At 32.3% G+C, this 27961-nt stretch overlaps 1 protein-coding gene across 2 annotated transcripts in view; it reads right to left on the bottom strand.

Annotated features, from left to right (window-relative positions):
* The window catches only part of LOC143079662 (uncharacterized), a 40774-nt gene extending 14030 nt beyond the window's left edge, over positions 1 to 26744 (bottom strand). The window contains exons 1-3 of one of the 2 annotated variants that reach the window (XM_076255126.1): positions 26247 to 26744; positions 3984 to 4089; positions 121 to 243 (exon numbers count right to left, since the gene is read on the bottom strand). In XM_076255126.1, the coding sequence (XP_076111241.1) occupies positions 121 to 243; positions 3984 to 4072 (212 nt within the window). In that variant the 5' untranslated portion in view covers positions 4073 to 4089; positions 26247 to 26744. Of the gene's footprint in view, positions 1 to 120; positions 244 to 3983; positions 4090 to 4798; positions 5122 to 26246 lie in introns of those variants that run through there. The other variant, XM_076255127.1, reaches the window with a different exon arrangement.
* Between the last annotated feature and the right edge of the window lie 1217 nt (positions 26745 to 27961).

Raw genomic sequence — 27961 nt, 5'->3', positions numbered from 1 at the left:
TTTCACCTAAATTATCCAAATAAAGTTATATAATGTATTGTCCAATCCTCCCATCTATTTGTTCAAGGTATAAGCTCTAAGCACTAAACCAAATCATAAATTAATGGAAATATTTCTTACACATATTTTGTTCCACAGTCCATTCCAGTTATCCAAACCCATGCTTTATCCCAATTAGAACATTTTGCTGGTATCTTTCTGACCATGGTTACTTTCTTGTGTCTTCCAGTACCTTCTTCAACCCTGTAAATTTAATGTGATAAATATCTATAAAAGATAGTGACACTTTCAAACAGAGAATTCCTTGAAAGAATGGAACTTTTGCTGTAGCCTTTATGATTGACCTCAAGTCCTACAGCCTAGTTCAGTCATAATGTTTTCTGACTGGTAAACATTTCCTGAATTGAAGCCTTGCAAGCGATATGAATTTTAAATAAATATGATAGACTGATTTTTGGGCTTGAAGGTCAAAATGTTTTTCATGAAGACATTCCATAAACAAAAAGGATACTCATTTTGCCTAATAAAACAGCTAGATAAAAACGTTTTAGACTTTTTTTTATAGCAAATCATGAACAGTTTTATACAAAACAAAACATAACTTCTGATGGACATTGAAAATAAAGAATTATTGTGACATGTATCATTATTTTAAATTTAATAAATTTTAGAGAGGACAGAGTTCTTGAAAATATAAATTCCCTGGCTGTCTATGAAGAAAATTTGTCTGTCCTCAATATTATAATTCTATTGCAAAACACCAAAACAGCTACGTTCCTTTGCAAAATTTTAATGCATTTTTTGAAGATACATGTATAAGTAATGCTGTTGGAGATTTGTATTAACATGCCAAAACTCATTGCGAAGTTTATGGATAAATAATTACATTAGATGTATGTTTCACTACAATACGTTATTCTGATTGGCTAACTACACATCACATGTTATTCCTTAAGCAATTGCATTACTCAATAAAACTTTTCATTTATGATAACACGAGGTCCCACAATAAAGTGCACAAGTAAATTAAATAACGAATTGATAAAATTCGTGTTTTCATGATCCTAGCTAAAAATTTAATTATAAGTATTGAATGCTTCTTTTTGTAACTTCATTGGGGTGTAAAAGCGTTGACCGCAGTACATTTTGTATCATTCTAAAAATGTGCGCACGGTCAACGCTTAATTAAATTCAATTCAATTCTTAAGTGATTTCTTTTTTTAGAAACAAAGAGGTTCAATCTCCCAAGGACTTGAAAAGTATGCAGCATTTAGAAGTAAGACCAAAGACTGGAGTCAGAACCATTTGTCTGGGAAGAGTGACATGCAGATTTTTACCATATGATCTATGCAGACTTATACCTTGTGAACTAGCTTGTTTAAAATCTGAAAAGCTTGTCGTTCAAGTACAATGCGAATCATATTCATATCTCATTTAAATGGTTGTCCTGAATATGCATTTAATTTGACACAAGATTTTTAAACAACAATCCATCATAATCATTGATCAAAATTGAGAGACAATATCAGAAACATGCATAAAATGATCTGCATATTTCCAAATTATTGATCTAATATCATCAAATACTCAATGAATTTTTATTGGACTTTGTAAAAATCGAGTAAAAAAAGGTATTTAATTCAAATGGTGAGGGTTTATCTTTTGGTAAAATCACAAATAAACAAATAAAATTGTAATATTAAATTAACTTTTCTTTTTTAAGTTTTAGAATTAGGTATTTCCTCTCTTAACTTTAGATTTTCTGACTAAAAGCAATTTTGCAATTTAATTAATAAACTCACATATTTCAAGTTATAAAATACAACCATATCTGATATCAAACTTAAAACAAGAATCAAACGAAAATTATACAAATCAATAAATAAAATGTATTAGAAATTTTCCTAATATTTAATTAAGGCCTTTGAATCTGAAAATACCCAAAATTAAAATGCATCGTGAATGTATAATTAAAAAACATGTTACAAATTATTCAAAGTATCTAGATTATAAAATTATGATTAATTGATATGCTAAAATGCATTAATTGGACTTCATCCAAGATATTATTCAGATTTTAATTTGTGGTCCAAAGAGAGTAAGGAATTTTATTTATCATGTAATGTTATTTCCCACAGGAAAACTTAATTAAATTGAGTCGAAAAATTCAACCTTCACCAAAGCATGTGATGATGCCAGTGCATGCTTTCTCTTTCAAAGCTTGACATTCAAATTGTTTAAATAGTGACTGATATTAACCATGATTTCAAAGCTTTCAAAACATTCTGTACAAATCAATAGAACAGACTAAATATCCTGTTTCAATACTTTTATTATACCAAGATTAATTTGAAGAGGGTTTATTGAAAATTGATTACCATAAAAAACATCTCAATTTTCCAAACACTAATGAATCCTTCCAACAACACCTGGTTACAGGTAGGAAAAATCTTTTAATCCTTAGAAATTAATAAAGGAATACAGAAATCTCCAGAGTTCTTCATTATTGAAAGATGTAAATACCAATTCCTCAATTTCCCTGCTTGACTCAGGTTTAATTAACATTGGATTATTAATGTTCATTTCTGTAAAAGGACAAGTATCCCAAACAGAAATTTCCTGTCATTTGACTGCATTTTCATTAGAGTTAACCTAATACAGATTAAACTGAAATTTGGCATTACTGATGCAGTAAATACGGCTAAGTTAACAGTATCTATATATGAACATTTTCTGACATTAAGTGTCAATCTTTTGATATGGCAACCGTTATAAATATATATGATTTTTCTGATGTTTTGTGTCTTTTTTTTAATGTACATTTTGTGTCTAGTAGTTATTAAAGCACATTTTGTATCTTTTTTTTTATGTACAATGTGTGTCTATTTCTTCAAATACATGACTTGTTCTCAGAGGTCTCAAAATATGTCTGATCACCTGGCATGTCTGACAAATACAGGTTTCGGTCGGACAAGAATTGCCAATTTTTTTTCAATAATCCTATGTGATCTTGACAATTTATCTGCCAAACAAATATATATATAAATAAGGCCGTAAGTTTTCTCTTTTGAATTGTTATACATTGTCATTTCGGGGCCTTTTATAGCTGACTTTGCAGTATGGGCTTTGCTCATTGTTGAAGGCTGTACGGTGACCTATAGTTGTTAATTTCTGTTTTATTTTGGTCTCTTGTGGAGAGTTTTTCCATACACCTTATCGCTAATCCCGGCTGACCCGGCCGCTTGAACTTTTGACTCATACAACAATCACTTTTCCATTGTGGCGTCAGATATTTTGTTTTATGACGTAAAAATTTTACGGGAACCTGTGTGATATCCAGTAATGGCAGACAAATAGCAATAAGGTGTATTGGCAATCATACCACATCTTCTTTTTTTTTTATATATATGTTATTTACAAGTTGCACAGTTTTTTTGTGCAAGTTATCAGTGTTTTATGAACTGTTTAACACAAATGGATGATGCAAGCACACAGTCTTTTGTTTCGCACATTTCTGTCATATTTTCACAACTATGATACAGTCTCATGTTGAGCATTGATACAAAAAACAGAATATGGTATAAGGAGAAAAACAAAATTAGAATTAAAACCATTTAGGTATTTTCAATTCCAGTTTGAGGAAAAAAAGATTAGCACTGAATGATAGATTGAAGTATACAAATTTTAATTTAGAACATTAAACTGGTACAATTTAAAAGATAAACTTGTATCCCCAGGTACAAGAAGGTATGTGTCAAAAAGCTTATAACTTGTACAAAAACCCTGTACAAATTATAATTTGTACAAACTTGCATCTTGTATTTTCAACAAATCTGAAAAGAGCAGATTTGCTTTTGAAAATTTTTGAAATTGTATTACTATTCATTGTTGTTACAAAATGTTTCATTTTAAAGTTTATGTTGGATTTAAAGTATACTGAAACAAAAATAATTAAAATGTATGTTTCAATAAACTACACTTACAAAACTTTTTGTGTACAGCTTTGAGCATATATAACATGTACAATGCATCCTATAATCAAGCATTTGTAAACTGCCATCTTCGACATCATTCTTCATATATTATCACCTGAAAAAGATAAAAGTATTGGTAATGGTCTATCTTGTTATTTTATTACTTATCAACATATTTTTTTAATATAGATTCAGTACCAAACTGCTTTTCAAAAATTTCCTTTGAAATTTCAGCAGCTCAAAACTTTATTTGTTCCAGGGAACTGCTCATGGAACCAGCTACCCATTGAAGCCAAACACAAGACACATAAAAAAAATTGTGCAGTTTTCGACTGGCATTCATGATTCAGCCCACTGCCACTGGCAATTATAAAAGGCATTGCACCTTTTTTTTTTTATATTTATTTTAAGAATTGAATGCTTCTTTTTGTAAATTTATTGGGGTGTAAAAGCGTTGACCGAAGTACATTTTGTATGAAGCGCGCAAGCGCTTCATTCTAAAAATGTGCGCACGGTCAACGCTTTTACAACCCTATAAAGTTACGAAAAGAAGCATTCAATACTTATAATTACATTTGTTAGCTATGATCATGAAAACACGAATTTTATATATTTTTTTTATCTAATTCACCTGTGCACTTTATTGTTGGACCACGTGTTATCATGAATGAAAAGTTGTATTGAGCAATGCAACTGCTTACGGAATAACACATGATGTGCAGTTAGCCAATCAGAATAAAATATTATAATGAAACATACATCTAATGTAATTATTGTAAAATATAAATTTGGGGAAAACATGACCTCTTTTGAATTTAATTTACAGGATGAATAGAAGTGTAAAATTGAAATTTGCAGTAATCTATTTCGTTTATATGGCAAAGGTATATTTGCTTTTCTATCTGTCATGTCTTGTCTGCTGCTGCTGTTGCTGTTGCTGTTTGTATGTCGTCTGCATGAAAAAATATAATTGTAGGAAAACAAGGTATCCCTACTTTTTAAGGCAATATACATTGCTAAACACGTATGCATCTTCATAAAAAATAGTCTCATATTCCTGACTTTTTGCATAAAATAGAAATTATGGGTACAAAACTAAAAAAAATGATAAAATTCCATCTTCGTAGCAATATTCGTATCTCTTATGACAAGATTGGTAGAAAGGGGAAGTAATTATGAAGTGCGGGTGTGTTCGTTTGTTTTACAACGTTATCGATATGAATTCAAGAAAAAAAATTACTTGAAATAACTTAGGAACAAAAGGGAAATATGTTCGTTTCACAATTTTCACCTCAATTACTAAAAACAACAGAATTATTTCAAAAACATAATCTCTCAGATTAGAGTATTCTTCCTGGATCCTCATGATTGTTGTCAAAAAGAAGGGGTAGAACAATTTATAAAAACAATGTCAGTGTAGATAATTTTGATTTATGTTGACGACACAAAACTTATCAGTGGTACACAGGAAACTATGGCGCGGTCATATAATACCGTTTAATCATGATACATTTTCAGTTTTACTAAGGGCTACATTATCCGCCACGAAAGCTAGGCACTGTGATAGGTATTGTATTCGCGAATTGTTTTTTATTTTATTCTATTCTACCATTTAGTGACCACCTTCAACAAATTGAAGATTATGTCACAGGAGGAAACTTACAACAAGACATAGATTGCCGGAAAATGTACAATTTTTAAAAAATACGAAAAAGTTTAAAAAATAACATGTTTTGTATGTTTTGAGTTAATACTGATGCTTTGTAATTGAAGATTTGAAAGAGTCTACTGAAGTGCAATTTACAATGTTATCCAGTAGTTTGTTCCAGTCGGTAATAGTTCTTGGAAAATATGATTCTTTTCTGTATTGTGTTTTGCAGGATGGAATTTGGAAGCTGTTCAGTCGAATTAGAATGTCTTGTTTGTCTTGTTTGTGGAATTTATTATTATTTTTAGACAATCCTAGCCTCCACTTTCAACTTATTTTCTTTGTGTGATCTAATTATTTCCAAAATTTTCGAGAGTTTCGAATATGCAGCTAGTGAAAACAGAAATCAAAGTGATTGTTTAATGGTCTATTAAGTAATTACAATGATAAGTATCTGCACAGTGGTGTCTCTAATAAATTCGAGTTCACTCAAGATCAAAAAGAAGATATTCTAATGTCATACGTGTTAAAAGTAATTCATTTCCCGTTATTGCATTATTTCTAAAAACTAAATCAATTTCATTTGCTTCAAGCACTGAAGCAATTATTCATTAAAAAAAGATGTAATTATTTTTATCAATGTTTTATTAGCTACAGGAAATCATAAGTTTCAAATGTTTTAGAGAAAAGGGTATTGACAGAATTACAGAGGCGATAGGACCTGTCACCGTGGCATGTGGTTATGTCATAGAACACTTTTTCTAAACACCCTAAAATTCAATAAAAATCGATAGAAATTTGTTCAATTTCTATTAAAAAAAATCTTATTCGTTCCCCACCATCGATTTTTAACAAAAACTATAGGTAGAATATTTTAAACGTCTGACTACATAGATATGCTATATTGAATGTGAGTAAAAGAATAATTAATTATTAATCTGTACCTGCATGTGCACAACATTAGGTTTTTTTTGTAATTTGCGACGAAGATGAAGTAGATAAGGATTATCTGTAAAAAGGATCAGAACATTTGTTTTATTATTCATGTTATAGAACATCAGCTTCGGTGCATTATCATTAAAAGTAATTTAGATCGAAGTTTTGAAGTATCTACCAAACATATTTTATAAAATTATTGATTGATAGGCCTATATTATAGATGATTTTTTCTTAGCGTTCAGTCGGAAATATTTCATGCATATTGAGGACGAGAATACGTTTAATATATCTTATAAAAAATAAGCTCTTCAAAGTGGGTCGCCCTGGAGGTGAGGACGGAAAATTTTAACAACCATATGAAAATGATTATACCATGTTGGATAGGGAAAAATTTAAGCAACGATTTTAACCTGTTAATGCCAACGAAAGATGGTGGTTGAGAATTGATGCATCACACAGCCTCTTGTTATGTTATTATATAGCTCTCTTAGGCTAAGTCACATTTCTATGCCCTGGTATATACCTTCGGATGGATGGGTGAGTGAAATTCGCAATAGAGCCTGCAAATGCATGACTGAAACCTCTTCAGTTTTCTGTTTTATTTCTTATGTTGTTGTTTTTTTTTTTAAGTAGTGCTATAATGGTATATTTTTTTAATTATTATTTTGTGGTTCATTAAAAATCATTGATTTATACTATTATTAAGGAATCCTTTCCAATTTTAGATGTATAAGAACAAACTGTAAGACCAAATAGGACCTTAAATGATAGCCAAATCAATCTAAGGTATAAATAAATCTCTAATCCTCTTTCTGATACGGTGCTTTTTGTCCGCAATTCGCTTTTTGTCCGCTTTTGCTTTTTGTCCGATAATTTTGCTTTTTGTCCGATACTTTTGCTTTTTGTCCGTTGCTTTTTGTCCGTTTTGCTTTTTGTCCGATAATTTTGCTTTTTGTCCGATACTTTTGCTTTTTGTCCGTTGCTTTTTGTCCGTTTTGCTTTTTGTCCGATAATTTTGCTTTTTGTCCGACACTTTTGCTTTTTGTCCGTTGCTTTTTGTCCGTTTTGCTTTTTAGCTCACCTGGACCATAGGACTAAGTGAGCTTTTCTCATTTTCTCATTATTCGTCGTCGTCATTAATTTTTACAAAAATCTTCTCTTCTGAAACTACTGGCAAAATTAAAGCAAACATGGCCAAAATCATCCTTAGGGTATTTAGTTTCAAAAAAGTATCCGATGACCCCGCCCAATAATTAAGATGACCGCAATGTCTAAAAGAAGAGCATCGCATAAAATATAGATTTTGGCTTATATATCTGAAACAAAACCATAGAGACAATCTAACAAGGGATAAGAACATTTCGCCTCATAAAATAATGTGGACCAGTCAGAACTTTTCATGTGGGACAATATGAGCTCTTAATTTAAAAAAAGTGGGACAATCGGGAATAAGCCCTACAGACTTGAGCAATTCTAAAATAAACACTGTTGATGTATCTCTTTTAAATTTTCTATTAAAAAGTGTTTTACATTTACGAATGCACTATATTGTATCTGTATCTAAAATATTAAACGCATTTATTTCGTGATAGAAATTAAGTAAATGCTTAAGTAACCATTTTATTACTTTTCCCCCTCTTTTCGAGTTTGTCAAACAAAAATAAACTACTTTGTTGAAAATGCTGTTGTGTTAACCAAAGTTTCCTTAATCTTATTACTTGAATAACCTCGAACTTCCTCGTCATTTGGATATAGTTGCTAAATAATTCCGAAATGTATGGATTAATACAGTTTATCTAAATAAATAGCTACACATGTATTACGTAAACTTTGTGATAGTGTTCCAAAAATGAAGTTTGTTTGTTTGTTATATTTGTTATATTTGTAATGTTTAAGAAAAATAAAGTTGTTGGAAATATGACGAAAATATTACCAGACTTAAAAAAGTTTTTTTTTAACTGAAATGTTGCAAAATATTTTGGAGCGACTGTCAATCGGCCATTCGCATATAAGTGCAAATGGTGACTATATATTATTAACGGGAAGAAGAAACTGTGCGATAACATGTCGTAAATGTGTGCACTTCCACATGTAGCAAACGCCGACACCATTTAACATAATGATAAAACTATTCAAACGAGAAAACCATTGATTTACAAAACACTATACGACAAACAAATACAGAAACAAACAACAACTATTGAATTACAGATTGAAACTCCGTTCCTGACTTATTCGTATGATTATCATATATAATATTTAGCGCGGTTAAACATCAATTTAGAATTTCAATAACGAAACCATCACTCAAGGATTATTTGATTTGATAAATTTCTAAACTATTCTAAAGTTTCGAGCATATAAAAAAGAAGATGTGGTATGATTGCCAATGAGACAACTATCCACAAAAGACCAAAATGACACAAACATTAACAACTATAGGTCACCGTACGACCTTCAACAATGAGCAAAGCCCATACCGCATAGTCAGCTATAAAGGCCCCGATAAGACAATGTAAAACAATTCAAACGAGAAAACTAACGGCCTTATTTAAGTAAAAATATGAACGAAAAACAAATATGTAACACATAAACAAACGACAACCACTGAATTACAGGCTCCTGACTTGGGACAGGCACAGATTTAAATAATGTGCCGGAGTTAAACATATTAGCGGGATCCCAACCCTCCCCCTAACCTGGGACAGTGGTATAACAGTACAACATAAGAACGAACTATAAAAATCAGTTGAAAAAGGCTTAACTCATCAGATAGACACAAATACAAGTGGACGTGGCCGGGTACTTATACATCCCGACACAAAAAGTCACAATGAACAGATCTGAGAGTACTCGCAGTTATCTGACAGCTATTTCAAAGCCACTAACAACTAATAAAAAGTCATGCCTCTGAGACTTAACGTTCGTTTAAGTCTTTGACTATCCCATGTATTCTACAAATTGGTGTACGTACACCATTGCTCACACGTTTGAGGATGATAGACTAACTTACGACCAGAATGAATAAGAATTAGTCTATATAACAAGATCTAAAATATTTCTAGTGTAAAAGACTTTAACCTCGCCACATTATTTATGTATGTGCCTGTACCAAGTCAGGAGCCTGTATATTCAGTGGTTGTCGTTTGTTTATGTGTTACATATTTGTTTTTTCATTTATTTTTTTGACATAAATAAGGCCGTTAGTTTTCTCGTTTGAATTGTTTTACATTGTCTTATCGGGGCCTTTTATAGCTGACTATGCTGTATGGGCTTTCCTCATTGTTGAAGGCCGTACGGTGACCTAATGCTGTTAATGTCTGTGTCATTTTGGTCTTTTGTGGATAGTTGTCTCATTTGCAATAATACCACATCTTCTTTTTTATAAGAATGCCAACTCCTCACACGTACAATTATTACTTCATTTTCTTTTTTTCACTCATCTAATTATTATATCTATTTTAATTCAATATTGTATCCATATAAATGTATATGAAGGCTTACATATATATAATTATTGCGATATCATATATAAGAGAGAGGCAAAGTGTACCAAAGGATAATCACACTAAAAAGGGTTGAAACAAACCAACAAAGCCGCAGCTGAATGAAAAACAAGAGGCTCTCAAGAGCCTGAATCGCTCACCTTAATTTTTTTGGTTAAATCTCTCATCAATGATTATTTTGGCTTTTCAATTTATTTAAATGTTCTTTGAATCGTCCTATTTTCTTCAAAAGCAAAAAAAAATCATTTTCTCCTATGTTCTATTTTAGCCATAGGAGCTATGTTTCTGACATACAAGGAAATGAAATATAAAATTTATACTAGATACTCTGAAACTCATTTAGCCTAAGTTTGGCTGAAATTGATACAGCAGTTTCAAAGGAGAAGATTTTTTAAAGTAAGTCAACATGATAAACAAATTGTGAAAAAAGTCTTTAAAGGGCAATAACTCCTTAAGGGGTCAATTGACAATTTTGGTCAAATTGACTTATTTGTAGATCTTACTTTGCTTAACATTTTTGCTATTAACAGTTTATCTGTATCTATAATAATATTCAAGATAATAACCAAAAACTGCAAAATTTCTTTAAAATCATCAATTCAGGGGCATTATACCTGAAAAACCAGTTACCCAATTCGGCTGAAAATTTCAGGACAGGTAGACCTTGACCTAATAAATACTTTAACTTCTTGTCTTATTTGCTCTAAATGCTGGAGTTTTTGAGATATAAGCCAAAAACTGCATTTTACCCTGTGTTCTATTTTTAGCCATGACGGCCATGTTTTTTGACGAAATAAAAAATAAAGCACAAACTTTATTTTATACACCCTACTGATCATTCAGTTGAAGTTTGGTTGAATTTGGTTTAGTAGTTTTAGAGGAGAAGATTTTTTAAAGTTAGCAAATATGATGAACAAATTGTGAAAAATTGTCATTAAAGGACAATAACCCCTTAAGGGGTCAATTGACAATTTTGGTCATATTAACTTATTTGTAGATCTTACTTTGCTGATCATTTTTGCTGTTTACAGTTTATCTTTATCTATAATAATATTCAAGATAATGACCAAAAACTGCAAAATTTCCTTAAAATTACCAATTAAGTGGCAGCAACCCAACAATCATTATGGTTTGTTTGATTCATCTGAAAATTTCAGGGCTGATAGATCTTGACCTAATGAACATTTTTACCCCTGTCAGATTTGCTCTAAATGCTTTCGTTTTTGAGATATAAGCCAAAAACTGCATTTGACCCCTATGTTCTATTTTAAGTAACAGCGGCCATGTTTTTTGACGGATCAAAAATCGAAGCACACACTTTGTGCAGGATAATCTAAGGAACAATCATGCTAAGTTTCATCCAAATCCATTCAGTAGTTTCAGAGGAGAAGATTTTTTAAAGTTAGCAAATGTGATGAACAAATTGTGAAAAATTGTCATTAAAGGACAATAACCCCTTAAGGGGTCAATTGACAATTTTGGTCATATTAACTTATTTGTAGATCTTACTTTGCTGATCATTTTTGCTGTTTACAGTTTATCTTTATCTATAATAATATTCAAGATAATGACCAAAAACTGCAAAATTTCCTTAAAATTACCAATTAAGTGGCAGCAACCCAACAATCATTATGGTTTGTTTGATTCATCTGAAAATTTCAGGGCTGATAGATCTTGACCTAATGAACATTTTTACCCCTGTCAGATTTGCTCTAAATGCTTTCGTTTTTGAGATATAAGCCAAAAACTGCATTTGACCCCTATGTTCTATTTTAAGTAACGGCGGCCATGTTTTTTGACGGATCAAAAATCGAAGCACACACTTTGTGCAGGATAATCTAAGGAACAATCATGCTAAGTTTCATTCAAATCCATTCAGTAGTTTCAGAGGAGAAGATGTTTGAAAAATTGTTAACGACGACGACGACGACGACGACGGACGCCAAGTGATGAGAAAAGCTCACATGGCCTTTTAGGCCAGGTGAGCTAACAACAAGATACACAACAGTCCACAAAACAAATGGTCCGAGAACACAATTAATTCGTAGTGCATTTCTTTTAGAACATAAATGAAAATTTAAAAAATCCCACCTGCGCTTTCTCAATGAAACTTTTACAGTGTGTTGTACTAATTTTGGGACAAATTATATCAAAATTATAGAAAACTTCATCGCGTCTAACTCAAAATATGGACAGTTTTGTGTTTAGGGTGTCTTGAAATCTTTTGACAGCTTCCGAAGTGCTAATTTTTAACCTTTTTCAGCTGGACCAAATCACTACTTTCCTGTAAAATTCTGGACCCAAATTTTTTTACAGTGTAATTTCACCCCCCCCCCCCCCCCCCCCCCCCCCCAATTACAATGTGAGGCATTAAACAAGGAGAAATAAATTTGGAAGGGGTATAAAAATTATTGGCAAGTAACCCACTGTTATGACTAGGGACTAATAACGAAAATCAAGGGACGACAATTGTGGTCTCGGACGAAATCATTGAAATTTAAAATCTGAGCAACAAGAACCAATGCAACTGTGATGATGTATGGTTAACTGGAAGAGTAAGATAATCCTGCTCCGTCCATTAAGTTTTAAAAAGTCATGTATTAAACTCAAACTCTCGAACACGTTGTCTTGGAAGATCTTTATTCCAAGGGGGTCCTTAATAGTTGCTTTTTGATAATCCTATAAGGAGTTTATAATTTAACTCCTTGCGAACACTTTCATAAGGAACGAAAATTCCCATCTGCATCTTTTTGAAAAGATTGCAAATATTGTTTAAATTAAATAGGGTATCCCATTTCAAACCCAGCGTCTCGGAAAATCTCATTTTAGGGCACTAGACAATGATTAAATGTAGTAATTCGATAATAATACATGGATTTCTCGCGAAAACATCGTTAAGGCGAAATTTAAAGTTTGTCTTGGCTGATTGAAGAAATTTCACAATAAAAACTGAAACGCAAAAACGCATAAAGATGTTTATTCAGGACAATAACTTATATAAAACAACAGCAGAAATACATATAATGTATCACCAATGGAGGTTGTAAAATACTGTAGGTGATACTTAAACGTAATGTTCTATTTGTTTTGTTTTTTTTTGTCGTTAAGGGGACTGGAGGGTATTGATCCATTATTTTTTAAATATACATGTAGGATTTTGCTTGTTTTTCTATAGAAATCAAATAAAAACATGGGGTTATCGTTCACTTAAGCTCACAATCTGCCCTCGAAAGAAGCAACCATTTTTGTTAAGGTACTTTTTTTTTAAGTTGAAGTAATAGGAGAAATAGAGAGATATATATATCGAAATAAAAAAAGAACTAAATTACAGAAATCGATTTAATTTTACAACTGTTTAGTTTACGTAAAGCATATTTGAAAAATATCTATAGGTCACCGATGAGTTGAAAAAGACATTTTAATTCTAATGCCAAAACAAAATGTCATTATTGCACTAAAGGGAGACAATTTGGAGCTTTTACAGTGATATAAACATTTGAAAAATAAATCTGAGGCCAAAATCATTCGATTTTTTGGGTTGATTTTTGAGCCAATTCATAAAGTTATAACTAATAGTGTAATAAATAAAATTTGTAATGAAAACAAAAATGATAAAATTTTTGCTGAAATTACCCTCGAGCCTCCGAAAGAGCAAGTATTGCACAAAAAAAAAGGAATCATCCTTTAACGGAAACAACTCTTGAAATCATCGGCTATTCGTCGATGACTAAAGGCTATTTATTTCTGAAATCTAAATTTTGTTTTGCTGTTCTGAGTGTTCAAGATGTTACATGCAGCTAAAATATTGGTAAAACATTTGAAAAAATACTGATCTGTATAAAATTTACACAAAAGTAAACGAATGAAAGCCACTGGAATGCAGTCCAGGACTCGGATAAATAAGCACATTTAAACAAGAGTGCACACACTGAAATGTCTCGCCTACTTTACTCATCATTAATATTATGTTGATAGCCCTAAGTATAAAGATTTATTACAACTGCCACATAAACTTAACATTAACCAAGATAGCTAAACAAAGACCAAATGAATTATGAAAATGAGGTAAAGGTCAGACGAACCATACCAGGCAGACATGAACAGCTAACAATTCTTCGATACAACAAATATACTTGACCTATTACTTATAGTTTAAGAAAAACAGACCAAAACACAAAAACTTAACACTGTGCAATGAACCGTGAAATTGAGGTCATGGTCAAATAAAACCTGGGAGACTTATATATAGATCCTAAGATATTTTCATGCACCAAATATAGTGACCTTTGGCATATAATATTAGATAAAAAGACCAAAACTCAAAAACTGAACTTTGACCACTGAATATTAGTGCTTCGAGCCATTTTAGAGATAATGCGATATATTGTAAAAGACATGAAATTTCATGTACAAATCATTTATAATGTGAGTATGGTCTGTATTTAACTCCTAAAAGGACATGGTATTTTGAAGTTCAAAATGAAACCTGCCAAAAATATACACATTTTATATCGGACATAAAGCAAAATTATCGGACAAAAAGCAAAACGGACAAAAAGCAACGGACAAAAAGCAAAAGTTTCGGACAAAAAGCAAAAAAATCGGACAAAAGGCAAAACGGACAAAAAGCAACGGACAAAAAGCAAAAGTTTCGGACAAAAAGCAAAATAATCGGACAAAAGGCAAAACGGACAAAAAGCAACGGACAAAAAGCAAAAGTTTCGGACAAAAAGCAAAATTATCGGACAAAAAGCAAAAGCGGACAAAAAGCGAATTGCGGACAAAAAGCACCGTATCACTCTTTCTAAAATATACCAGCAATAAATAACAAACAGCTTGATACAAATACGTTAGTTAAAAAGCCCTCTCTCGCTCTCTGTTCAAACCAGTGAACTATGAACTAACGACAGCATCAAACGAACATATAGCATTATTCTACGTGAAGTTCGTAAAAAGAGGCCAGTCGACATAAATTTATGATTAACGTTTTAAGCTACAGTTGCTTTTACAACACTTCATTTGTGATAACATTTCTTCTTTGTTGTCACCTGAAAATCAGGGCGTCTATAGAGCCAAATATCATCAAACTCAGGGAATTTTGAACTCAACAAAGACTATGTTTAATTATTTACCAGCAGTATTTAATGACATCATATGGAAGATTTTAATCAATCTCTTGATCTGATTAAACCTGCTCTGCACCTAGTTATTTAATATTGAAGAATATAGTTCAAGTGCTTTTCATCACGCCATTATCCTGGAATTATACGTATAAATATAGGATACATGAAGCAAACGCGCATCATGGGGTTAGAAAATTAAACATTCACATTGCATTTATAGTAAAGGAAACAACCTATGACGATTGTTTACATGTTAATCGTTTACGGAATAATCATTATGCATACCAATGAGCATATATGTAAAATGTATTCACTTTAATACACATTTGCAAGAGCTTCACAAAATTCATTGCATGCCTCGAGGCAAAATTCACTACATAATCTCCTTATAATTGAAACTTGCAAATATCGAATTACAGCAAAATGCACGGAGTGTGTAGGTTTAGGTCAGTTATATCTTTGGCTAGCTTGTTTGTTAGCTGAACCTTGAAGTTATTATAAGGTAAACTATACTACCCTTCTTTTGGAGAAGTCTTGTCATACAGACAGATAGATTGGTTTTATGTCGAACTAATCTTCTCTTAGATGAGGATAGTATGATATAGATACAGATGACTCAGACAACGGTATAGGTTTCGCTCATTGTTGAAGCCTTTTCCGTGATCCGTAGTTATTAACACCCATATCATTTGGTCTTTGCTGTATAATTGTCTCATTGGTTATCACACAACACTTCTTTTGGATAGTACTAAAACCGGCAACGTTGGATTTGATTTTTCTTCATTTTTTTAGCTCACCTGGCCCGAAGGGCCAAGTGAGCTTTCCCATCACTTTGCGTCCGGCGTCCGTCGTCGTCCGTCGTCGTCCTGCGTTAACTTTTACAAAAATCTTCTCCTCTGAAACTACTGGGCCAAATTAAACAAAACTTGGCCACAATCATCATTGAGGTATCTAGTTTAAAAAATATGTCCGGTGACCCCGCCAACCAACCAAGATGGCCGCCGTGGCTAAAAATAGAACATAGGGGTAAAATGCAGTTTTAGGCTTATAACTCAAAAACCAAAGCATTAAGAGCAAATCTGACAGGGAAAAATTGTTATTCAGGTCAAGATCTATCTGCCCTGAAATTTTCAGATGAATCGGACAACCCGTTGTTGGGTTGCTGCCCCTAAATTGGTAATTTAAAGGAAATTTTACTGTTTTTGGTTATTATCTTGAATATTATTATAGATAGAGATAAACTGAAAACAGCAATAATGTTCAGCAAAGTAAGATTTACAAATAAGTCAACTGACCGGAAATGGTCAGTTGACCCCTTTAGAAGTTATTGCCCTTTATAGTCAATTTTTAACCATTTTTCGTAAATCTTGGTAATCTTTTACAAAAATCTTCTCCTCTGAAACTACTGGGCCAAATTAATCCAAACTTGGCCACAATCATCTTTGGGGTATCTAGTTTAAAAATGTGTCCGGTGACCCGGCCATCCAACCAAGATGGCCGCCATGGCTAAAAATAGAACATAGGGGTAAAATGCAGTTTTTGGTTGATAACTCAAAAACCAAAGCATTAAGAGCAAATCTGACAGGGTAAAATTGTTTATCAGGTCAAGATCTATCTGCCCGGAAATTTTAAGATGAATCGGACAACCCGTTGTTGGGTTGCTGCCCCTAAATTGGTAATTTTAAGGAAATTTTACTGTTTTGGGTTATAATCTTGAATATTATTATAGATAGAGATAAACTGTAAACAGCAATAATGTACAGCAAAGTAAGATTTACAAATAAGTCAACATGACTGAAATGGTCAATTGACCCCCTAAGGAGTTATTGTCCTTTATAGTCAATTTTTAACAATTTTCATAAAATTTGTAAAGTTTTACTAACATTTTCCACTGAAACTACTGGGCCAAGTTCATTATAGATAGAGATAATTGTAAGCAGCAAGAATGTTCAGTAAAGTAAGATGTACAAACACATCACCATCACCAAAACACAATTTTGCCATGAATCCATCTGCTTCCTTTGTTTAATATTCACATAGACCAAGGTGAGCGACACAGGCTTTTTAGAGCCTCTAGTTTTTAAATGGAATCTTGCATAAGCTGCCTGATTCATTTCGATGAGTTTGCAATTACAGTTCGTTGTCATTAGTTAATTTTTCTCTGATTTTCTGAAAATTTTTTAGGGGTTTGCTTCAATCGATCTATAAAAATTCGCACGTTTTACGTTTGAAAGAATTTTAATCAACACGTTCGTTAAAACTGATGAGCTAATTGTTCTTTTTAAGGAAGAAAAATCAAGAATCTTTAAATGTAAAATGTCCAATTATACCAAACATGTCTTCGAGATTGACTTTGTTATGGATGGGATGTCACGTAAATCGTTACTAATACACTATCTTAAGGAAAACCGCTTTCCGTATAACTCCATAATGAACTCATTACTAAGAAAATCTTAAAATACGAGTCGGTCTCTCGCTCCATTAATTAATTACATAGTGATGGCGTGCGTAATGGCGGTTAAATTGTGTTCATTCAAAATTAAAACATATTGTGGATGTTATAAAGCTATAAAAGGCTACCTTGTCATGTCTAGAGTGCTAGTCTTTTTGTCAGCCACCGGATTTAATTAAGGAACAAAAAGACAAGATAAGCCATAGAAATGCAAAGACCTGATATGAAAGACTTACAAAACTTTTTCAATCAGGGTACACGGAACGTTATCTCCGATAAAAATGACAAGATGTTATATATTTCCTATAGTGGAAAAGGCTTAAATCTAAGCTGCTTTTTTTATCTGCAAAAAATACGTTGGAAATTCAAGTTATAGGTTTAATTAAAATTTTATTGACCCGCTCCTTATCTATAGAAATGATTGCTCATTTACTGATAAAAAAAATATTAAAGCAAATCAAAATAAGGTAGGGTTTTTCAAGTTTTGAAACAATTGGCAGACACGCTGGCAATTTAAGTATGCAAAATCAACAGACATTTTCTTTGTGTTTATCTTGTTTCTTGAGTATATTCATTTCACGAATAAATGACTAATTTGTTGTAATTTTTTTTTTTTAATTTAAAGTACAACGACGCAACTCGGTGACAACATGTCAATTTCGAAACTCAACAACATCGTTTTCGATTGTTTTCCTATGTCAAATCTTATGTTGTTATAAGAACTAACGTGTGCAGTTGAACCTATGAACAACAGAAAGATTGTCTCTTCATGTGTATTACAGAAGCAAAATGAAACCTGTGCATTGATAGGGCCCATTTCACAACTGAGCAGTAAAAAACAGCAATCACTACATACACTGTTTTTTTAAATTCCGAAATTCCAGAGTTACAAATTGATTCACAATAGTTGTGTCAAAGATATATGTTAATATAGGTGAGTAACAATGAGTTTAAATAAAAAGAGGTTTGGAAATTGTTCCGCAAGCTGTTTTAGTACTTAGAAATCTTCACTAAAATGAAACGGCTTGTTATAGCTCTCCTCGGTTCCCTGTAATTACCAACTATACTGGTTAATGGAAAGGTAAATAATGGCGGCAATATCAACATGATATATGCATTATTAAAAAACGGGAGCAGTGAACATGCAGTCACCGATTACGGTACCATGGAATTACTGAAACCTGCCTTAGTAAGATCTATTAAAGAAGCCATTTCACGTCAACTAAAATTTATTATCGTGTAATACCTCGAAAACAGGAATCTCCCACCATAAGTATTGTTTACAATGCCAATCTGATCCAGTTTCCATGAGATTAAGCACCCCCTTTTCTTCATGTTTCAAAGATTATCAATTTTATGGTCTTAACTCATAATCATAAATTGTAATTGCTTACGCTTAACGTTAGTGGTTTGAAGAATTTTTCTGTAATTCTATTAAAGCTTTGAAGATCCTACTAATTTCGCATTAATTTCAATTAGATCAATTACAAGTGAAGAATGCCACAGTGATAAATTGAATTTCTCTGTCTGTTGTAGTGAGAAATTCGAGATTTTGTTTTCTGTTTGAACATCCTTTTACGACGTTGATTGCACATTTACTGTCTTTCTTATCGTTCTGTTTCTGTTTTTCGCAATTCTGTCAGTCTTGGGTTCAGTTCAAAGCTAAGATGCACACTGACAGTCAACGGTCATTTCAGTATCAGTCTTCGACTTAGTGGAGAGCCAAGCTGCACGCAGGAGTCAATGGTAATTTTATCAGTTTAAGACTTAGTTTAAAGTCAAGATGCACACAGGAGTCATAGGTCATTTTACCAGTCTTTGGCTTTTTTAAAAGCTAAGACGCACAGACACAGAAGTCATAGGTCATGTTGAAAATAGAACTTTACGACAAAAGAGATGATTTCAGCTTTCCAATTGTGAACTTTCCATTTCCAAGTAGCAACATTCCAGCAGCACCTGCATATATACGGGGTATATATCTCCCAATTGATACGATATTCCCGTGCTTGCATTTCCTATCATGATTTTCTTGATAGAGGGTTGCTGCTCAAAAGGAAGCTATTAAACCAAGAGTTCCAAATGGTGAAGTTGATATCATCCCTTCGTAAATTTTACGGACGCCTTCACGAGTTGGTTGATCGTTATGGAATAACCGTTTCACAAATGATATCGGATATGTTCCTTACGTCGTAACTACAATCCCCTTCCCTTTCATGAATGTGACCTACCGAATTAGACTATTTACCGGATTTGTTATCACATAATGAACACGACGGGTGCCACATGTGGAGCAGGATCTGCTTACCCTTCCAGAGCACCTGAGATCACCCCTTGTTTTTTGGTGGGGTTCGTGTTGTTTATTCTTTAGTTTTCTATGTTGTGTCTTGTGTGTGTGTTAGACCCCAAGGGTGACTGGGGTATAGAAATATGGTCACTTGGTCTTCTCCCGACCGGCAGTAAAACGCTTGCTGAAGTGGGGCGTCCGTTTGGCTGTGCGGGATGTATCAAGTTCGGAGTCACGTCCGTCAGAAGGGGACGTTAAATCCGATGCCTCGTGTAAAGAGAGTGCCACGCTCTTTGCACGTTAAGAACCCTTGCAACAACTCTTTGAGGGGTCCGTAGGTGGCCTGTTGCAAGGCAAAATTTCTATCTGTCCCTATCCAATATACCCTCATTTTCCAGTGGCAGTCCAAATTTCCCTGACCATCATCCTAGATGGCCTCTATTACAACAACCTATCTATTGTATTTATTGTGAACTTGTTCTCGTCCTGAATATGCATGAAATATTTGCCACTGGACGTTAAGCAACCAACAATCAATCAATCAATCAATGTGTGCTGTTGTTTGTTTGTCTTTTTCATTTTAAGCCATGGTGTTGTCAGTTTGTATTAGATTTATGAGTTTGACTGTCCCTTTGGTATCTTTCGTCCCTCTTTTATCAGTCTTGGATTTAGTTAAAAGCCAAGACGAACCCAGAAGTCATAAACGTTTTTTTTTTTAATTTTTTTTATCATATATCGGCGACAACACTTCAATGGCACAATCAAAAAGATATTTACAACCAAAGATGTATAAAGGAGTCCTGAGTAATTTTTTCAATATTAAACCTAGTTAAAAGCCAATATGCACACAGGAGTCATAGACTTTTTTTTTTATCAATTATCGTCGATAAAATTTCAATGGCAGAACAAAAAGATATTTACAACCTATACGGTCTTCAACGATATAGACAGATTCTGAAATTTATAAAATAGACCGGAGTCTGAAAACCTCATTAATAAATACAGAGACTATCAAAGATCTGCCATGGAAGAAAAAAACCCAAAGATTTAAAAACAATGCATACTCTCATTTACCAAATTAAGATAAGAGAAGCATTTCTCTTGCAAAATTTAATGTTCAAATATAGTGTTAAGAATTCTTACGAAAAGACACAAGGAAATGATATGCCCATCGATAAAATCGATTTGACTAATCGTTTTAAGTGATATCTATAAATGTTCTTCCACTGTTTGGCATTGTTCAAACCAGTACTATTTCTATCCGTTTCCATCGTTATCATATAGAAGAATCTAAAGTAGAGACACTCACTCACTGTACTGATTTGCCTTAACGTATGTTCCATCAAAATAGGTTTGCGTTCTTCATTGATAGAGTAACAACATGAAAGTCAATGACAAACAATTTGTAACGAAAATATCAGATGTGACCAACCACTTTAGATGACTTATTTGGGAAATATCATTTAACGTTGTGAACCAAAAAATGAAAAGGTGTGAAAATACCAAGGAACATCGAAGTAAAAAGCTAAAAGGATAGACAACATCATAGCCAAAGGAAAAAGGACGAGATAACAAACCACAGTCAAAAATAATTACACAGAAACATGTTAAAGCACTGCACTTCACTTGAACTTTGTTAGATAGTTGTTTCATTAACAATCATTCCACATCTCCTTATTATTTTATAATGGTCCCTCCCATATAGAACGGAGATAACAATGGGTGCTCCCAAAAGGTTAGACATTATCATCAGTGGTGTCCGTCGTCTTCTTTATAGTAATTAAGGTAAAAATCTCTGAATGGTAATGTGCCTTTTGTGTTATCATGAGATTAGGAGAACCTTATGCTGCAGATAAGATGAACTATTGTGAATAAGCTAGATATTTATCTTTTCAAATATAATATGTTGTTATGTATTTTAACACTTATGATTTTTTTTTTTTTACCTTTATATATATTCCTTTATTTTTTACAGATAGAAAACACAATAACAGCTCTTTCTGTTAAATTACTGACTTTTAAACTATCTTGTTACAGTCTGGTAGGTGTTCTATCCTGCCGAAACATAGCAGGGTTTCATTTACTTGTCCCTGCATTGACAAATGACATGAAATATATATTTCGCTAGGCAAAAGACCAAACAGTTATTACTTATTCTTGACAAAAATACACAAAAATGCATATAAAGAAGACTTGAAAATTGAAAGTGTTTCGAAATAAAAATTATTATTTTCATTCAACCACCTTTTTGTCATTCGCGGATACACTGACCTCGTCCACATTTATTCATCATCCTAAAAGAAATGTGTTATTCGTGCACCATGGAAGATTTCAACACTATAGGGCTATACGTGGACATATACATAAATTTAACACTAAGGTATTTGTCATCTTCGCTAGCCAAGGGTTACGATCCAGTTCCAGACTGAATGGTAATCCTTTGCTAGCCACGATTAGTATTTGCATGTTATTTTCATTATGTAATGCTTTTGGTCCTGGATATTTTATTGCAATACCATGGCTGTCCTGAAATCCACTACTGATACAATTCATCATATTTTGTAAACATTACAATAATTGGATTATAGCCTAGAAGATTCAACTGATTTTACATTAATTTCAATTACAAGCCAAGGATGCGTTTTTGATGAATTTAATTTCACAGCCTTCTTTTTATTGGATGAGTTTTACTCGCCTAATTCTTCTGCATGGTAGTCAATTTCTAAACTGATCAAAAATCCTATTTGTCATTCGGTTTCTTGTTACAATAAACTGGAAATTTTATATTTTCAAAGGCTTTATTTGCATCTAAAAAGATACGTTGAGAATAAGCTTTTCTAGAGGCGATTTTTCTTCAACACAAAACATTTTGTAGTTCAAATTAATATAAAGCTTGATGCATAAATGAGGAAGTCCTGCTATTTTTATGTGTCATAATAGTGGAAATTAAAACCAATGTAAACGATTTCCTGTTCAATGAAATATAATAGAGTCCATTAGTCAATATGTCAAAGAAAAAAAAATCAATTACATTTTAAATGCGGAACCGTTGGATTCGAAGTTCGTTTATTATGCATATGTTTTGTTGAATTACATGTATGACATAAATGTACTTGGCAATACTAAATATCCAAAAGGTTAAATGGCATATCAAGCTTTTTTGACAGAGTTTTGAATTTTTTGAAAGTTTGAAAAGACATGAGCAGAAAAATTCTGAAGATACAAAGGAGGCCGATCAAAACTTCAAGTCAAACTTCGATCTTGTTCATTTTTTGTTGTTGGTTTTTTACATTTGATTTTCCTCATGACGCTGTAATTTCGGAACACTTTCAGGTATTAATCAACAACCCTATAGAACTCAGTACAAGCCAATCTTATGTATATACGTATACAAACTGGCATGTATCATGCATAAAATTTAACTTAGTATTTTTTTTTGTTGTTGATTTGTTTTCTATTGAACAAGAAAGGGCATGATATGTCCAAAGCTTACAACTATATCTTATACAAAAGTACCAAATTAAATAGATAAAAAAACTTACAAATCGAAAACCGAAATGAAAAGCCATGCAGGAAAATTAAAACACAACGCAGCTCACTACTCATGAAGCGCACACATTGATATAAACATACACTGTATGCAATCGTGAAAACACAAGCTTGTGCAATACCAGTTTTCAGTAAACTGGTCTGTTATGGGGTACATGAAACTTGAAATCTTCCTATATGTTTTTTTTCTCTAGTGTAGATGTAATTCTTAATACTTATGCATGTTCATATGGTTTAATAAAAGTTTGTTTTCTAAATGTAGGTATCGCAATTCTTTATAAATTTAGTTATCAATGAGAAACGAAGTAAAAATATTTCCATAAAAAGATGGAGACCATAAGATTATAACAACCTTCTCTCGACGTGAAAGTAGGCTAAATATGCATGACCATATAATAAATATAAACTGGCATGTTTCATGTATAAAATGGAACTTAGTATTCGTTTTGTTTATTTGACCATATCATAAAAATTATAAAAATGATTTAATAGTCATACAAACGTACTGTTTTATTTGTGTGTTTTATGATACCATTTATATAAACTCCTTTAAATAAAATTATATTGTTTCATTTAAAACCTCGGCTGACCTTGTAGTTTTAATGTTTTATCTGCATTCGATTACGCACTTGGTAAGTAATCGAACATTTTTCATTGTAAATCCTTTCATTTAACGGAAATCGTTTTATGATTTTATTTCAAAGGTATCTTGTATGTCTGAAATGCAATCGAGTTGACATAAGAGACACGCAGGTGTCTATAGAAGTTGTAGGGCAACAGTTAAACGTGGTCTGAAATGTTTTCAGTTTAGATTTTGATTTATCCATTAGAAAATTTAAACAAATCCAAAACATTTCAACTGTTTTTGCAGACCAAGTACTTGTTTTGTATACATTGAAAATGGTCAAATAACTGCATTACCGGTTTTGCCAGACACGCCGCTTAACTGACTGAGACATGATGCATTTTTTCACAATTGTTCATTTTGATTCTTGCACCTTAGGCATTGCATGATTTTAACACAATTTATATGGAGAGACTTCTCTTTCCATTTCAATTGTATTTTTAACCAATATTTATTATAACTTTTTTTACAACTATAAGCAACCCTGTCGACTGATTTTGCAATATTACAAAATGAATTAAATAAGTGTTTATAACTTTAAACAACTTTACAGTGAAAAGAAATTAAGTACATTTGCTACAGTTTAAAAAATTCAAGAAAGTTGAAATTTCGGCAGAGTTGTTACTCTTATAGTCAGTCCCTTATAGTCTGAATTGTAGTTCTTTATTTTATGAATACAAATAAAATAAGAAGATTTAAAGCATTTGTTTTAATTTCGCTTATTTTAGCACATTAACGAATTTTAGTGTATGCAGGTACAATTTACGTCTAATGATCAATATGATGTAAGAACGGTTCTATAATCGTAGGAGTCGTGTGCAAGTTTGAATTTCTTTAACCTTTCGGTTACCCCATCGACATTGCGAATTTTCAATTCCAATTAAATTGTGAGATTGCTTTTCACAGTGTTTCTCAATCAAAAATCCATATCATGATACTGAGGAACCATGCAAATTTTATCAACTAAAACTTCATTTCAACTCGCAATCGACCAAAGGCCGTTCCGAGACGGCAGCCTGGATCTCTCTGAAGTCAGCTACACATCTATTTAATGATAAAATGTCATGTTTAACCGTTAAATTGTACACATTAATGAAACGTTCGACCAACCTATTCCAATTCCCTTTTCCGATGTACATTTAATTAGATAACTGCATATTGAACATCAAGGCAGCGTATAATTCCTGCCGATATTGAATTAAGTATACATAGTTAAAGCGGTCCGCGATTTTCCATTAACTCCAATCAGCACAGAACCACAAGTAGTCATTTTCTTGTTATGGATGTATTAAACATTTCTTCCTTCCGGTGGAAGGTCTGGCGATCTCTGTTCCGTTTCCTCAGAACACAATTCTGCTAAAATGTTCTTGTAGTAAAGAAAAAGAAGATAAATCTTTCCTAACTTCATTTTTGTTTAAAAGCTAGAAAAGTGATAAAGGACGTTGGTTTGTTCTGCTTCACTTCTTGAAAGATTTCAAATGGTTTGCTTTGATGTTAATGGCTACCTTGTAATGACAATGCTGAACACAATAACTATTCATTTAAAGATATATATTATGGGCCCTTTGATTAGGAATAAATATTTTAATTTGAATTGAATACATATCATATGAAACATTTGAAAAGTGCAACGACAACATTAGAAAATGTATCATCACCTGTGAACTATATTATAATTTACTTTTTTTTTAACTCACGGAATATATTTTATTTCTTACTTTACGTAAATTGTAACTGAAATAAACAAAAAAATCAGTATATAAACGGGTACTTTCACCAAGTACCCGTCAAAGATTGGACATCGGCGTTAAATATATATATTCAAGGTAAAACTGACAATAACTATTTCCATAAAAACAAAATGTACATCAGTGTGAAATTATTAGGTTGAAACTAACAAGAAAATATTTCCCTTTAAAGCCAAAATGATCTAATTCATAACCGATATCTACCGTAAAGGAAAATTTACCATATGCCATGTGTTTTAGAAATAATTCACGATAACTGAATCAATTTTTTAAACAACATTTTGATAAAGAGCATGAAACTATCATTTTTTTACAGAGAGCAGGAAGTTTTCATAGCGTTCTGAAGAACATTTTCTGAATTCAAAAAAATACAATGACAACATTTATGACTGACTTACCTGTAATATTAAAGATTTTTTTTCTACAAAGTCATATGCGATATTGTTTTTAAATATAAACGACTGAAATCACTAAATAGTTCCGTCAAACATCCAATGATGATTCTCTTTAAATGACTCTCAATATCCGAAGTACCATGTGCATTTATCCAATATCGATCGGAATTAATATCCGCTGTTTGTGTCGTAATTCAATCATCCGAATGTTTTAAAAGTGAACGTTTTGGTTAATATTATGATTCTATGGTATTACAGTTTTGATTATTGCGCCTGCGTGACAGTTTGGAATTTTGGGATCATTTGCAGAAGTCGCTTGGCTTTTAGCAGTTAAATACGTTCGAGTGACTTTGATTATTTTGAAGTGTTAGGCACAATGACACTAGAAAAAAATGCATTGATTTGTTTGTTGAAAACCATTAGTGATATCTTAAAGTATGTGCTGAAATAATTACCTTTTAATTTCCGACACTATTTGTTCTGGTTAAGGCAAAATTGTTTGAAAGCTCGTAGCTTATCATTTTTGTTTCGGAACAAATCAAGTTATCTCGAATGGCATCACATGAGCAGCACTATTGTGTTGCCTACCAATTTATAATTAAACATCATATTCAATATCGGCCATTGTCTACTTCGTTCGTAAGCTGATTAAATACAAAAGCTACACGACTTCGTCATTATCGAGGGAAACGAGACATTCAACAGATCTACGCAGGACGCAATGCCTCTAATGGAAGCATTCAATGCCAGGAAACAAAAAACTGCCAACAAGCACAACCTTTGTTCAGACTAATCACCATAAAGTATAACTTATCAATACACCCGATTCAAAAGTCAAATGCAATTAAATTTATTTTAGAATTCTATAGGTTTGCTTGTTAAAGAAAATAACGGGCAAAATAAGAGGAAACTAATTAATTAATGATGTATGTTAAATCGATGTACAGGACAACAATCGACATGACAAAAAGACAGAACGATTAACAAACAATATTTCTGCCTGAAGAAATGGTATAATGTATTGCTTAGTCTTTTACTGAACTGAAACATTCTCATTCAAACAATTTCCGCATATATATAAAGGTTTAGTTTTGAGGCAAATTACTCATGAGGCATATAGAATAGAACTAAGATGCTTTGACATATTCATATGTAGTATATTTCATAGTATTTTATGAGACTTGTGCAGAATTTAGATTCATCCAATCCATCCTTTCAACTTTTAACTTTAAACTGTAATTAAATTAAAATAGCACTTTATACATTTGACCGAATTGTGTTGTTATAACAAGGCCGTTATAAAGTTTTCTAAATTGAATTGTTTCATATTTTTTTTTCATGTCGGACCCTTTCAAAGCTGACCATACGGTATGGAATTTTCCCCATTGTCGAAGGACGTACGGTTGCCTATGATAGCTTACATCCACTTGTGGATAGTTGTTTAAAACAGAACACGTTAGAACAATTTTTCAATTCCATGCACTGTGAGATATTGCGCAAATTCTAAACAGTATATATGTATTCAAAGATGTGAAACTAAATTTAACAAGTTAGACAGTGATCGATTATTTTTATTTATCAAAAAGTAAGATGCACATATCTATGCTACTTATATATTGTATACTTTTATCTAAGTTCACTTCTGAAATCGAATATTTCATACATTTTTAATAAACACACGTGATAAGAAACTTATTAATGACATTCCAGAAACAAAA

The sequence above is a fragment of the Mytilus galloprovincialis genome, chromosome 6 (assembly GCF_965363235.1).
Source record: "Mytilus galloprovincialis chromosome 6, xbMytGall1.hap1.1, whole genome shotgun sequence".
Taxonomy (NCBI): domain Eukaryota; kingdom Metazoa; phylum Mollusca; class Bivalvia; order Mytilida; family Mytilidae; genus Mytilus; species Mytilus galloprovincialis.
Note: the sequence above shows the minus strand (reverse complement) of the source record. Positions and strands in the feature narration are given on the sequence as shown.